The sequence below is a fragment of the Bombus huntii genome, chromosome 1 (assembly GCF_024542735.1).
Source record: "Bombus huntii isolate Logan2020A chromosome 1, iyBomHunt1.1, whole genome shotgun sequence".
Taxonomy (NCBI): Eukaryota; Metazoa; Arthropoda; class Insecta; order Hymenoptera; family Apidae; genus Bombus; species Bombus huntii.
This window is the reverse complement of record NC_066238.1, coordinates 25,668,698-25,681,370: the sequence shown is the minus strand read 5'-3', so window position 1 is coordinate 25,681,370 and position 12,673 is coordinate 25,668,698. Positions and strand designations below refer to the sequence as shown.

Below are 12,673 nucleotides of genomic sequence, written 5' to 3'. Positions count from 1 at the left end.
GTTGTTCGAGACTTGTGATAGTGAGCTTGACCCTATTCTTCGAGTAAGATGATTGCCAGATGTCGATGCGTTTCCGCAGTACATGTGCAGCTTTCCCTCGAGAGCGGCTAGCATCTTTTTCTAATCACCGATATGGAGATTGACCAATTGGCAGCAACGTCAATTTCCCTCACCTTCCGAACGAAGGCTTTCCTCCACGAATCCGAGGATCTCGTGTCCTTAGACACACCCCATATAGTTTTCCTCTGTGGCATCATCGGCACGGAAAGTCGCTCCCTCTTGCGATCTCATCCACGAAAAGAGTAACGCCTTACGATCACTAAATATTAAGCGTTTTATTAACAAAGAGTGAGACTTAGATTTTGTGAGCACGTACATCTATCATCCCGCTGACCGCGGATTCGTTATCGAACCTAAGGCCATTGTCACTAGTGTAGCGAGCGCCTAATCGCCGTGGTTGATTGTCAAGTCTGTGGTATCCATACTTGTGTTAATAAACCGTACCTTTGTTATACCATAACGATGGCTAATTTCAATAAAGATTCATCGAACACCCACAACCCTATCCACAACGCTACACCGACACATGCATTAGGTTGTCCGAAAAGTTTCTTTCGTTTGATAAAGTGATCATAGATGAACAACAATTTCTGTTTTATATTATTTTATAAAGCAAGGGAATACTGCAAAGAAGATGGAGAAAAAAGATGCAGACTATGTAGAAGGAAAGAAGAAGACCTGAGACATGTAATAGAAGAATGCGAAATAACGGGAGGAACAAAGGACATAGGAAAAACGGTAAATGAGATTAGAGAAGGTTTAACAGAACTGAAAGCAATAATAGAGAAGAGAAGGGCATACGACAGGAAGGAAGCACAGCAAGAAGGCTAAAGCCCAAAGTTGCAATAGTTTTTAGTCATTAGTTGTTAATTTGTAGTTTCTCGTTTTAGTTTTTAGAGATAGAATAATTAAGGGAGTGCAATAGAATAGAGTGGACAAGAAGGGAGGTAGACATATAAGAAGAGAAATGGACATAAGAGATGTAAAACCGAAAGTTCGTCCAAAGCCGAAAGGCACGGACTAAGCAATAATAAATAAAAATATTATTTTATTGAATTAGGTATGATCCATTTCGTTCTATTCCTATTATTATGTTCGTGCACAATTCAATAAACTAATATAAAACAAAAAACATTGTGCGACTATTATTCCCTTATAAAACGAAAGCATAAAACGTAATAAAATATGCATGGTATTCCATTCCCACCATATTTAATATTTATCCTTAAGTAAAGATAAAAGTTCATTAAATATGCAAAAAGAAGAAGAAGAAAAAAAATGAGGACCTAAGAGTTTCTCTTTATGTCCTCTATTTGTCGAGCAAGCAGGGTGCAGCGTCAAAGATAGAAGCATCACGTAGAGGTCCCGCTGTGAAATTCAATATCCATATCCAAACTCTGGAAGGTGCAACAGGGGACCAATTCTGGATGACAGCCCTCACGATTTCGCGATGGGACAGCATAACGCCAATTCACCGATGCCATGTTCTTGCTTCAAAATGTCTACTCGTTTCTGCGTAGCCTCTCTTCGAAATAATCTGCTCGCAAAAACCAAAGCTAAACAAGCGACGGATTAGACGCTAGTCGAAACGTGTCAACGAGTGACATTTGATTTTATCTTAATGCGCCTGTTTAGGACATAAAATGTGGAAAAAATGGAAAAAAATTATTTTTTTTTAAGGGGGGTAAGGTTAATTCATACAAAAAAAGGCATGTTTTTGTGAATTATTTGTGACGACACAGTTAAAAATCTCTTTATTAAAACCAATAGTACATTAAAGTATGACATTCGAAGAATATTGTATAAAATTTTCACGGAAAAATATTAAAAAATACGGCAATGGCAGCAATTATTAGGACGTGTATCGGAAAAAGGTATAATTGCCGTGCCCCTCATAACTTGGTGCTGGATCATCCGAAATCAAAAAAACAAAGTTCATTCGTTAGGTAATAGTTTTCTCCAGGTAACGCTAGGAGAGTTTTTCGAAATTTCAATTTTTCACTTTTTTGGAACACTTTGAAGGGAAAATTAGCCGCAAATTTTCGCAAAATCGGCTAACTCAGTATTCCAAAAAAGTGAAAAATTGAAATTTTGAAAAACCCTCCTAGCGTTACCCGGGCAAAACTGTTACCTACCTGATTTTTTTATTTCAGATGATCCAGCACCAAGTTATGAGCAATTCTACTTTTTTTAATATTGTTTGGAATATACATATATGTTTCGTGGCATAGGTTATGTTTCGCTAGATTTTATTGATGTGTTAACTAGTTTTAATATTGTATATTTTAATATTTAATTAATAATGTAAAACACACATATATATATATTTTCACGACGTAATCTTCCAATGGGATAAACAATGCATTTTTAAATTTTTTTTATTTATTTATTAGAATATTGATCTCATACATACATATATAACTTGTAATGTGATAATAAAAATTTTTTATTAGAATGTTAACTATGTATAATTACTTGGTTTGTTAACAGGTTTATTTAGTTATTTTATTTATCCATTTATTTTTTGTTATTTAATAAAATATAACATGTATTCTTGTCCCTTTTCCTAATTATTTCCTTGTTGTTATTTTATTTCGGATTCATCAGGTGAGTTCGCAGTTCACTCAGTTTATTAATTGTTTTATAATTTCTCCTTTTCTTGTTGATTAATTAAAATGTGTCTTCCATTTATTCTCTTTTGCTATTATGTGGTATATAATTATTTTAACTTCTAGATTTTACCTGTTCCTTCGATTTACTAGTTGGTTTTATTTAATAGTTTGTTTTGCATTTGCGTATTCCATCTTCGTTAATTAATTGTAGTATATTTTCCTGTCGTCGGATATAATTGTTCTTGTTCCAGATTGATTCGCACCTCGCTCGGGTTGTTAGTTGGTATAGGTTATGTTATATTTTTCATATTTATTACTTCGTTAGAGTATTTATTTCTATTTTATCATTTACCCTCGTATGTTAGTTTTCTATATATAACTACGTTTAATTAGTCTTTTATCAAGGAATTTCCATTTTCGTTATACCGTGCGTTTGTTTTGGAGTGTTCGAACTGTCACTCGCGTTGTTTGTATATTGCAATTTTCTATTTTTCGTTACGACACGCGCGGAGCGCGGGACGTGACACCAGACTGGGAATTCAATCCAATAGTTACCAAAAAACGAAGGTACAAAGATTTGTTTTCCTACAGCCAAGAAGGTGCTTACAAAGGCACTTCCAGACTGGGAATTCAATCTAATAGTTACCAAAAAACGAAGGTACAAAGATTTGTTTTCCTACAGCCAAGAAGGTGCTTACAGAGGCACTTCCAGACTGGGAATTCAATCTGTTTTCCTACAGCCAAGAAGGTGCTTACAGAGGCACTTCCAGCCTGGGAATTCAATCTAGTAGTTACCAAAAGACACGACAGACGAACAATACCTATCACACACTAACACTCCTAGCTTAAAGAAAATAATAATAATAATAATAATAAAAAAAATCTTCGAAATAGTCCTTAGACTATTTCTGGTGGCAGCAACTACCGTATTAATCAGAAATCTAAATTAATATTTCATACGCAATCATATCATTTCAATATTTCCCTTCCGATTAAATTCAACTCAAACGGAAAATAAATTTAATAAACTTTAAATTTAAAATTTGATCGATTTAAACAAATAAATACGTAACAGAGATTAATTTTTGGTGGCAGCGGTGGGATATGCTCCACAGAGGATTAAAATTGTCACGCTTGTCAATAAAATATATATTTAAGAAATAATGACGACTAAATTGGAATCGTTGGACGAAGAAATGGTTTTGACATTGTCGGAAAAACTTAAAACATGGGATGCGCTCCACGGAGGATTAAAGTTGGTTTAGACGGTGGGATAGGTTCCACGGAGGATTAAAGTTGTTACGATTATCGATAAAATATATACCTAAGAAATAATGGCGACTAAATTAGAATCATTGGACAAAGACATGATCTTGATGTTATCGGAAAAACTTAAAGCATGGGATGCGAATTTTCGCGACATGAGTACAAAAATGAATAAATTACAAGACGATGTGCGTTCACTGAAAACAAAAAAAGAAATCAAGACACCCGTATCATCGCCGATAATTTCCCAAGCGACAATACCGACAGAAGTTAATCCCCAACCAATTAAGTTAAAAGATGCAATAGAGACAGTACCGGTGTTCGACGGACATCGACCCTCGGTATTTCGATTTTTAAGAGCATGCGAGCGCGCACGAAACATGGTTCCTAGGCATCAAGAATCTCAGTTAGTAAAATTATTAACGAATAAGCTTCGCGGACACGCGTTTCTCGCCGTAGAAGACACAGAAGTAATAAGTTTAAACGATTTCGGGAATAAATTAAAAGATATGTTCGGTCCGGGAAAAACGGTTAACGAATATAAAGGGGAATTAGCTACAGTATTTCAACGACCGGGAGAAGATATTTTGGACTACATAGATCGCGTCAAAGATCTCAGACTGGCGATAATGAACGGGGAAAGATACGAGTACGGCACCGTATTTCAAGATAGGATAGATCGAGACACGAGGGAAGCTTTCGTTAAGGGGCTCCCAAACGAGGTGTATTTACGAGTAAAGATAGCAGGATACCAATCCTTGGACTGGACGATGCGTACCGCCAAGCCGTGAAAGCAACACGAGAATTAAAACAAGCGAACAATAGAATTCGATACCAACATCCGACACCTTCGAATAATTATAACCGAAACAACGCTCATCCACCATACAATAATATCTACATCGGAAACAACCGCCAGGACTGGAGATTTGTACCGCCGTCGTGGAAACATCTAAACAACTCGGGAATAGAAGAAGATGTCAGGAAAGAAGCAAGAGCAATAACCTGGGAAGAAATATGCATAAATAAATACCTCGATAGAGATCTAAATCAAAAGAGAGATGCTGATCATTTCAACCAATCAACTTTTCAATGCAAACACCATTCCGTTGCTGTGATAAGGGATAATGTCACGTTAAACAATGAAGCAGAAACTAGGAAATTGAACGACGAGACGATAGGCAACGCTTATCCACTGCCTAATATCACGGAGATATTGGACCCGCTGGGAAGTGCGAAGTGCCTCTCCACGTTCGACTTGGCAAAGATACAAAAGCAAGACTCCATGAATTTCGTGAATGACTCAACCATAATAGGAAAAGAGATAGCGAATGTATCTCACTCAAAAACTTCTATAAAACCATCAGAAGGTAACTTTATCGAACTCAAAGCCAAATCATTAAATTGCAAGGAAGATCACACTATGGAGAATAAATATATAGCTATCCCTAAATCCAAAACAGAATCTATAAGCAAAAAGGTTTGTAATAAAAATTCAAAGAATAATTCTAAATCTACCGAAAATATTCCTAAACGTTCCATACAAATAAATAATAATTTAATTATAATAAGCACTTCCAGTGAAACTATTCATCCTGAAAAGGTAGAGAAAAATCAAGGTGTTGTGAATAAAGTAAATAAAGAAGAAAAAAGGGTAATTAAGGAAAAGGATTCTAAACATTTTCAAGCTGAAGAAACGCAAGTTCAACGAGCTCGAAGAAATCAAAAGGGAGAAAAGAGGGAATCGCCAGTCATTGGATTATAATTGGATTAAAAATACTTCATTGGTTACTACATCTAGTATTTGACGTAGGTAACATAGTAGGTAGTGCTAATCTTATGATTCCCCCAGGAAAATATAGATGGTATCACACTATACTATATACAAAATATTTTTGGGTTAATATGGCTGCGGCATTTTCAAAAATTTGTATTTTGAATGCTATTGGCAAGCAATTGGATAATTGGATCGGTGTCAGTAAATTTGCGTCTTGGCGCAAAATGAAAACTAAAATGAAGAAAAGGAAGGAAGTAGTAATTGGATACATGGAAGTCCTGAAGCCAATATTACAAAGTTTAGTAGCTTGTAAAGGAAACGATATATAAACCCAAACGATTCCCCAAATACTCCAACTGCACGAATAGTCTCCCCAGATTTTAAAACTAAAACAAATTTACTTTTAGACTCCGGATCAGAAATCAATATCATCAAGAAACCTGCCTTACCCGATTCAGCAATCATCAACGAGCAAGAATCAATTGAAGTTCGAGGAATTACGGCAACGAGCCTGGTCACCCTAGGGCAGACAATAATACAGGTTGCGGGCCATTCAGTTACTTTTCATGTAGTTGATGAATCATTGCTGATCGATCAAGACGGAATCTTAGGATCCGAATTTTTGCAAGATGCAAAGCTCGTCTGCATTACGAGCAAAAATATTAAATGGGAAGTATTTACATCCCGTTCGATACAATAATTGTGCCGAAACGAAGTTCGGTACCATGTACAATAAATATTGCAAATCCGGAGGCAAACGAGGGATTTATTCCCAAAATCGAACCGATTAAGGGAGTCTATTTCGGAAACGCGGTTGTGAGAAACCATAAGGGACGGGGTTATCTAAAAGTAATTAATACCACATTGAGGGATTACGAATTTACCATACCTACAATGGTAATTAAAGAATTTATAATTCCCACTTCGCTCTCTCAAACTACGTGCAACAATATTTCAGTATCTAAAGAAACAAGGTTCGACAAAATAACGGAATTGTTGCGACTGGAACATTTAAACATAAAAGAAAGAAGAAACGTTGAAGCACCGATACAGAAAAATCAAGACAGATTTCATCTTCCAAGCGAGACGCTGGAGGGTACAGATATATTGAAAAACGCACCAGCACGTTCCAACGATTGATGAATTCGATATTATTAGGATTACAAGGAATATCAATCACACCGACCAGTACAGTAAACCAAATACCAACAGCCACTACATCCACTCCGACCGAGTTCAGGGATGCGATCAGTCAAATTTCCGAAGGAAATTTGAACCCCAAGAGGGAGGGTGTCACGTCCCGCGCTACGCACGTGCCGTAACGAAAAAACGGAAAACCGCAATATACAAATAACGCGAGCGACAATTCGAATATTAAAAACAAACGAACGATACAACGAAATGGTAATTTTTAATAAAAGATTAATTAAGTGTTGTCATATATAGAGAATTAGTATACGAGGGCAAATAAGAGATAATAAAGTTAAAATAGGTACTCTAACGAAATAGTAAATATAGAGTACAACATAACCTATAATTTCATAATTCGACTAAGGATAAACTATGAAGAACCAATTAACCAAAAGTGACTCGCAAATTAATTAATAAATCACGACATAATACTATATTCAATCAAGATAACCTACAATTTGACAATTTAATCAAATCTCGTAATAACTTCATGAATAATTCAAAGGAAAGGAAAAAGGAATGGAACGATAGGAATACACACCTTTATAACAAACAGGAAATATCAAGCAATTTAATATACAGCAAATATGGACATACAAAACCACAATAAACAAAATATATCTTATATACAACTAGATATAAAATATATAAAACACCTAGGCATATTAACACACTTCAATAAACCAGGTACTATTGTCAGAATCCACACACGAAACGTCAAGATTAAAGTAAAAGGGATTCCACGAACAATACACTCGAACAAGTTAAAACTAACAGAATCGAAACAGACCACAAGAACGATTTCAAGAGACAACGTAGTACGGTAGTATATGGAACAACACTGCTTGTCGAATACTGCAGATAGTGGTAACCTAAAAGGAAAAAGGAAAATTACTATGCGTGCTCTAACTATTACTTAAATATAAAATGTGTAATTCAATAAAATAATTACAAAACAGAGGAAGTGGAAAATACCTCGTGAACAATTACTCATCGTAGAAGGAAGTGTATATGCGAAGACAGGTTATTTGTCCATATCCGTAGAACACAAGGTATGACAGCTAACTGAAACAAATGGAAGAATTAACTTCAATTGTTTCAATACAAAACATAATATTACTAAATGTCTATAACAATATTGTGCCTAAGGAAGTGTGACAGTGCTTATCGAATCATGCAGATAGTAGAAACGTAAAAGAAAAAGGAAAATTATTATGTGTGTGTTCTAACCATCATTTAAATACGCAACATGTTAATTCAATAAAATAATTAAAAGCAGTGAAAGTTAAAAGCACGTAGTGCACAATTAATCATCGTAGAAGTAAAAAGTACATGCAGGAATTTCGCAGAAACAAGTTGTGGACCCACTCCGTAGAACATAGTATACGACTGTCAGCAGAAACGAATAAATAAACTAACCTCAATTGCCTTAATATATATGGAAGAAAATAATACTATTAAAAATTTACAATTATATTTCAATTAAACTAAACGAAGCACAACAATCAATAATTGATGCTCGACAACAAACTTACAGTTCGCTAATGGAAAATAAAACCGAAAAAATCAAGAAAGTTAGTGACATTATAATGAAATAACTCAGCGTTGACATAGCGGTCTTTAATAAGAAGAAATAAAATTAATTAATAAGCGCAGGAAGAGTTAAGAAATAACTAGGATAGGTTAAGTCAGTGACAACGATAATTTACTATTCACATTGAAGAAATTTATACAAGGGTCAACACAGTTATGAGAAACCAACTACCAAATTGGAGTAAACGTGTACGAAGAATCGAAGTTGATATTACTGGAATGATCAAGAAGACGTGAGAAAATTGGAAAGTCAAAAATTAGTGACATAACAAACGATTCAACACCGACCGAATGGTCTTAGCAAACAAGAAAAGGTACTTTATAAGTTAACGAGATTTGTATGCAACCAATCATCGTAGAAGAAAGTGTGCATGCAGGAACTCCACGAGAATTGGCTACGGATCCAACTTTGCAAAACATAATATACGACGGTATGAAGATATCGAAAGTAATAAATACCGACGTAACCAATCATAACCTAAAAAGGAGAAGAATGTTGTAAACCATATTGGAATAGAAATTGATAATAATAAGAAGCTCGTTACTCACATCGGAAGATATACATTAAAACCGACGCAGTTACAAGAAGCCTACTACCAAACTTAAGTGAATACTTACGGAATACTGAACCAGATACTACTGAAACAGTCAAGGCAGCAACAAGAAACTGGAAAACCAAGGAAATATTCTGACATTATAACAAAACAATTCGATGTTAGCGAAGCGGTCTTAGCAAACAAGATAGTGGACGGACTATTTTACTATACAGATATTTACAAAATACAGTGTTTTATATATATTTATATATATACTTACAATTCTAGGATAAGTAAAAGTAGTCTTGACAAGTGTTAGACATGTAACGAAGAATCAGAAGATACCAAACGCATACCATGTAACCGTTCCAAGTAAAGGACACAGCGATGAAGGATTAGAATTGTAGAACCTATAAACAATAAAGATTTTAACTAGCAATGTATAAGATTAGCTCCTAAATTCTATGTAAAGGCGGCAAATTACACGCACAAGGTAACGACAACTTCATAACAAAGAAACAGAAAATAGCCAATAATATAGGAATAGGTTATGAATTAATCAAAACTGATTAACTGAGTATCAACGACAAACGCGATTAAGATAAAAAATTATTATATTGTACTAAGTTAATATAGCATAATTGTATTAAGTCTAGCGTAGAGAAATAAGGTTATTTTACGCAGTAGAACTGGTAATAACAAACTATGCACATATTACTATCAAATTAATTAAGCGAACACTCTACAAAAATAAACCACTCGTAACACAACAATAAAACAGTGCTATTGATAAATTATAAAATTTAACAATAACACGAGCCACATGCTATTATATTAAAATAACACACTATGCACATATTAGTACTAAATTAATTAAGCGAACACTCTATAAAAATAAACCACTCGAAACACAACAATAAAATAGTGCTATTGATAAATTATAAAAATTAACAATAACACAATCCACATGTTATTATATTAAAGTAACACATAGTATATATACACATTATAATGATTACACAAACAATACTATTGTCATTTAAAAATTCTAACTGCGCTAAAATAAAGGAAAATAAGCGACGGACGAATAATTGTTTCAGTATTAAACAAATTAAGGACGCGTCACTACACTTTTACTAGAGACACTCACGAGCGGCCATCTTGGACTGTTATGATAGCTCTTACACGTGCGCATCGGCATACATGCAATAATTACGCACATTAAATAAATGCAAAATAATATTATTCCCACTGCAATTATACGTCAACTATTAAAATAAAGTCATAAATAATTAACGGATAAATAATAGATTTCACATTAATAAAATGTTACTATATACTACGAACATTCACAGGCGGCCATTTTGGATAATCAACACGTGCATATAGTAACCTTTATGCGTTACAAAATAAATCATATTTTAAATAAATGATTATAAAAATGAAAGATCGTAACAAAGAAAGAACAAATAATGATCAATACAACGTAACGCAAGAATACTGGAAATTGATAGAAACCAGCCGTGAGAAACAAACCATGAAATAATATATTAAGCTTACTATTATAAAAAAAAAAATGATATTTTATTGAAAGAAACAGGAAATAACGCATAAGAAGACTCGGCAAATACTAAGTTGCCACGCGCCTTGAACGATTCACTGGCAAAAGCAAAGAAGTTACCAGATACATCGCAGATGCAACTTCAGCAAGGACAAGTTGGCACGCGCCTGCCACGTTCCACTGGCATCAGTAAGGAAGTTCTGGGAAACATCGCAGACGCAACATTAGCAAAATACGAGCTACTACGATACCTACATTTTATCACGCACCTTGCATGTCCCTAATACTCAACGAAATACGAGAAATTAAGAAGACGAAACTTCAGCAGCATTTATGTGTCTCTAGGATACGAGAAATTAGGAATAGCGTAAATAAGATAATCAAGAAGACAAAACTTCAGTACAATCCGCGAAAGTAGACAGTTACAAAATTCCTAATTTGTCACGTAGCAATGCTGTGACTCCCATAGAGATGATCCATCACGTGACAATTAGGATATTATAAATAAGCGGGAATAACATAGAGTAGAAGAGTCCTTATTTAAAATTCAGACCATTCATCGCTTCTTGCTGAGGTGACTTTTATCTTTTCGATTCTTTCTTGTTTTTGTCATCTGATATGATCAAGGTGAAATGAACATCACTCTCTGTGTGCGACTTGTACGATTTCGCAAGCCTTGCCCAAAGACGGGCGATATTTGCCAACGATGGGAGGAGGATTGCGAAAATCGATAAGTGTTTTCGATAATTGAAAACACCGTTAACACAGGTTTAACACAGCGAATAATCAGTTAGATTTAACAATTTAGAAAATATAAGTCGTTCTTGGCAACTAGTGGAGTCGTAAGCGAAAAATGATTATTTTAATTGGCAACTGGGTTCACTGTGGATAATCAGTGTGGCTTCGTAGGCCTCGTCCAAGGATAAGCAATCTGCTAACGATGGGAAGAGGATAACGAAAACCATAGATGTTCTCTGCGTTGAAAACACCGTAATCACTGGTTGATACAGCGAAAAATTATAAACGAAATTAGATCGAAAGTTGATAAAGTTGTTTTATTACAGACAATTTATTAAATCTTGGCCAAGAACGCTTATTTCAATTTTGTAACTATATTCTCTCTGTGAACAATCCGTGTGGCCTCGTAGGCCTCGCCCAAGGATGAGCAATCTGCTAACGATGGGAGAAGGAAAACGAAAACCATAGATGTTTCCAGTGTTTGGAAAACACCGTAATCACAGATTGATACAGAGAATAATTATCGTAAATTCAAGACGTTCGGATAAAATCTATATGAATTGTGTACTTGATAGTTTTATCTATCAACAATAGCTGCCGACGGGTACTTTTGTTCGGAGACAATTTTTGTTCGACTGCAAGTTAAAAGAGAAGAGGATATACAATTTCAAATTTCCTACCTTAATTAGATGTGAAGTCGATCAGTGATGAGTACAGCTTGGTGATGAGTCGAATTTTGACAATTAACTTTGATTCCGCAGATGAAGTGACGATACGAATGTTTAATTCGAATGATGGTGAACGTTCGGAAATTTTTAAAACCAAACACTATCGATACTCAGGTTCGACGGACCGAGTCGCAACGCGAACACTTTGATTTTCGAATAGTTATTCGACGCTTGGATTTTTCGAACTTAATTAGCTTTACACAATTTTAACGGACAGAATGATAACGTGCACGGCTAGTACTAACTTTATACTCGATTTTGACTGAGAGTCGACGTAGACGTACCGACTTTCGGATGAACAAAGAACGCCGTTCTGGTTACTACCCGTTATTTGTATTTTCTTAATTGTCACGTGATAGATTATCGTAATATCTTTGCCTGACAAATTAGGAATATTATAACTGCTTACTTTCGTGGATTGTGCTGAAATTTCGTCTTCTTGGTTGTCTCATATTTTTGGGACACGTGGAGTCTGCTGAAGTATCGTCTTCTTGATTGTCTTATGTTTCGTTTGGTGTTAGTGACATGCGGTGTGCGTGATAAAATGTAGATACCGTAGTAGCTCATATTTTGTTGATGTTGCGTCTGAGGTCCTTCCCTACTGATGCCAG

The 12,673-nt window shown here is 35.0% G+C and overlaps 3 protein-coding genes and 1 long non-coding RNA gene across 7 annotated transcripts in view; 3 read left to right on the top strand and 1 right to left on the bottom strand.

Annotated features, from left to right (window-relative positions):
• The window catches only part of LOC126866841 (dnaJ homolog subfamily C member 8), a 131,870-nt gene that overhangs the window by 18,029 nt on the left and 101,168 nt on the right, over positions 1–12,673 (top strand). The gene's annotated exons all lie outside the window — the stretch shown is intronic.
• The window catches only part of LOC126866713 (uncharacterized), a 497,548-nt gene that overhangs the window by 452,518 nt on the left and 32,357 nt on the right, over positions 1–12,673 (top strand). The window lies entirely within an intron of this gene.
• LOC126866776 (uncharacterized) lies at positions 1,786–5,650 on the top strand. 2 transcript variants are annotated; one of them, XM_050620739.1, is made up of 2 exons: positions 1,786–3,271; positions 3,421–5,650. In XM_050620739.1, exon 2 carries the CDS (start codon positions 4,007–4,009, stop codon positions 4,727–4,729), a length of 723 nt encoding a protein of 240 aa, XP_050476696.1. In that variant the 5' UTR covers positions 1,786–3,271; positions 3,421–4,006; the 3' UTR covers positions 4,730–5,650. The 2 variants fall into 2 exon arrangements, with proteins under 2 accessions (XP_050476696.1, XP_050476691.1); XM_050620734.1 differs by having other exon boundaries at positions 1,786–3,362.
• Positions 7,464–12,008, bottom strand: LOC126866871 (uncharacterized). 3 transcript variants are annotated; one of them, XR_007690063.1, is made up of 7 exons: positions 9,526–12,008; positions 9,316–9,445; positions 9,049–9,166; positions 8,818–8,977; positions 8,623–8,713; positions 7,859–7,971; positions 7,464–7,778 (listed from the first exon to the last, which is right to left on the bottom strand). It is a non-coding gene; the product is annotated as an uncharacterized LOC126866871 (long non-coding RNA). The 3 variants fall into 3 exon arrangements; XR_007690061.1 differs by having other exon boundaries at positions 7,882–7,971; XR_007690062.1 differs by lacking the exon at positions 8,623–8,713 and having other exon boundaries at positions 7,882–7,971.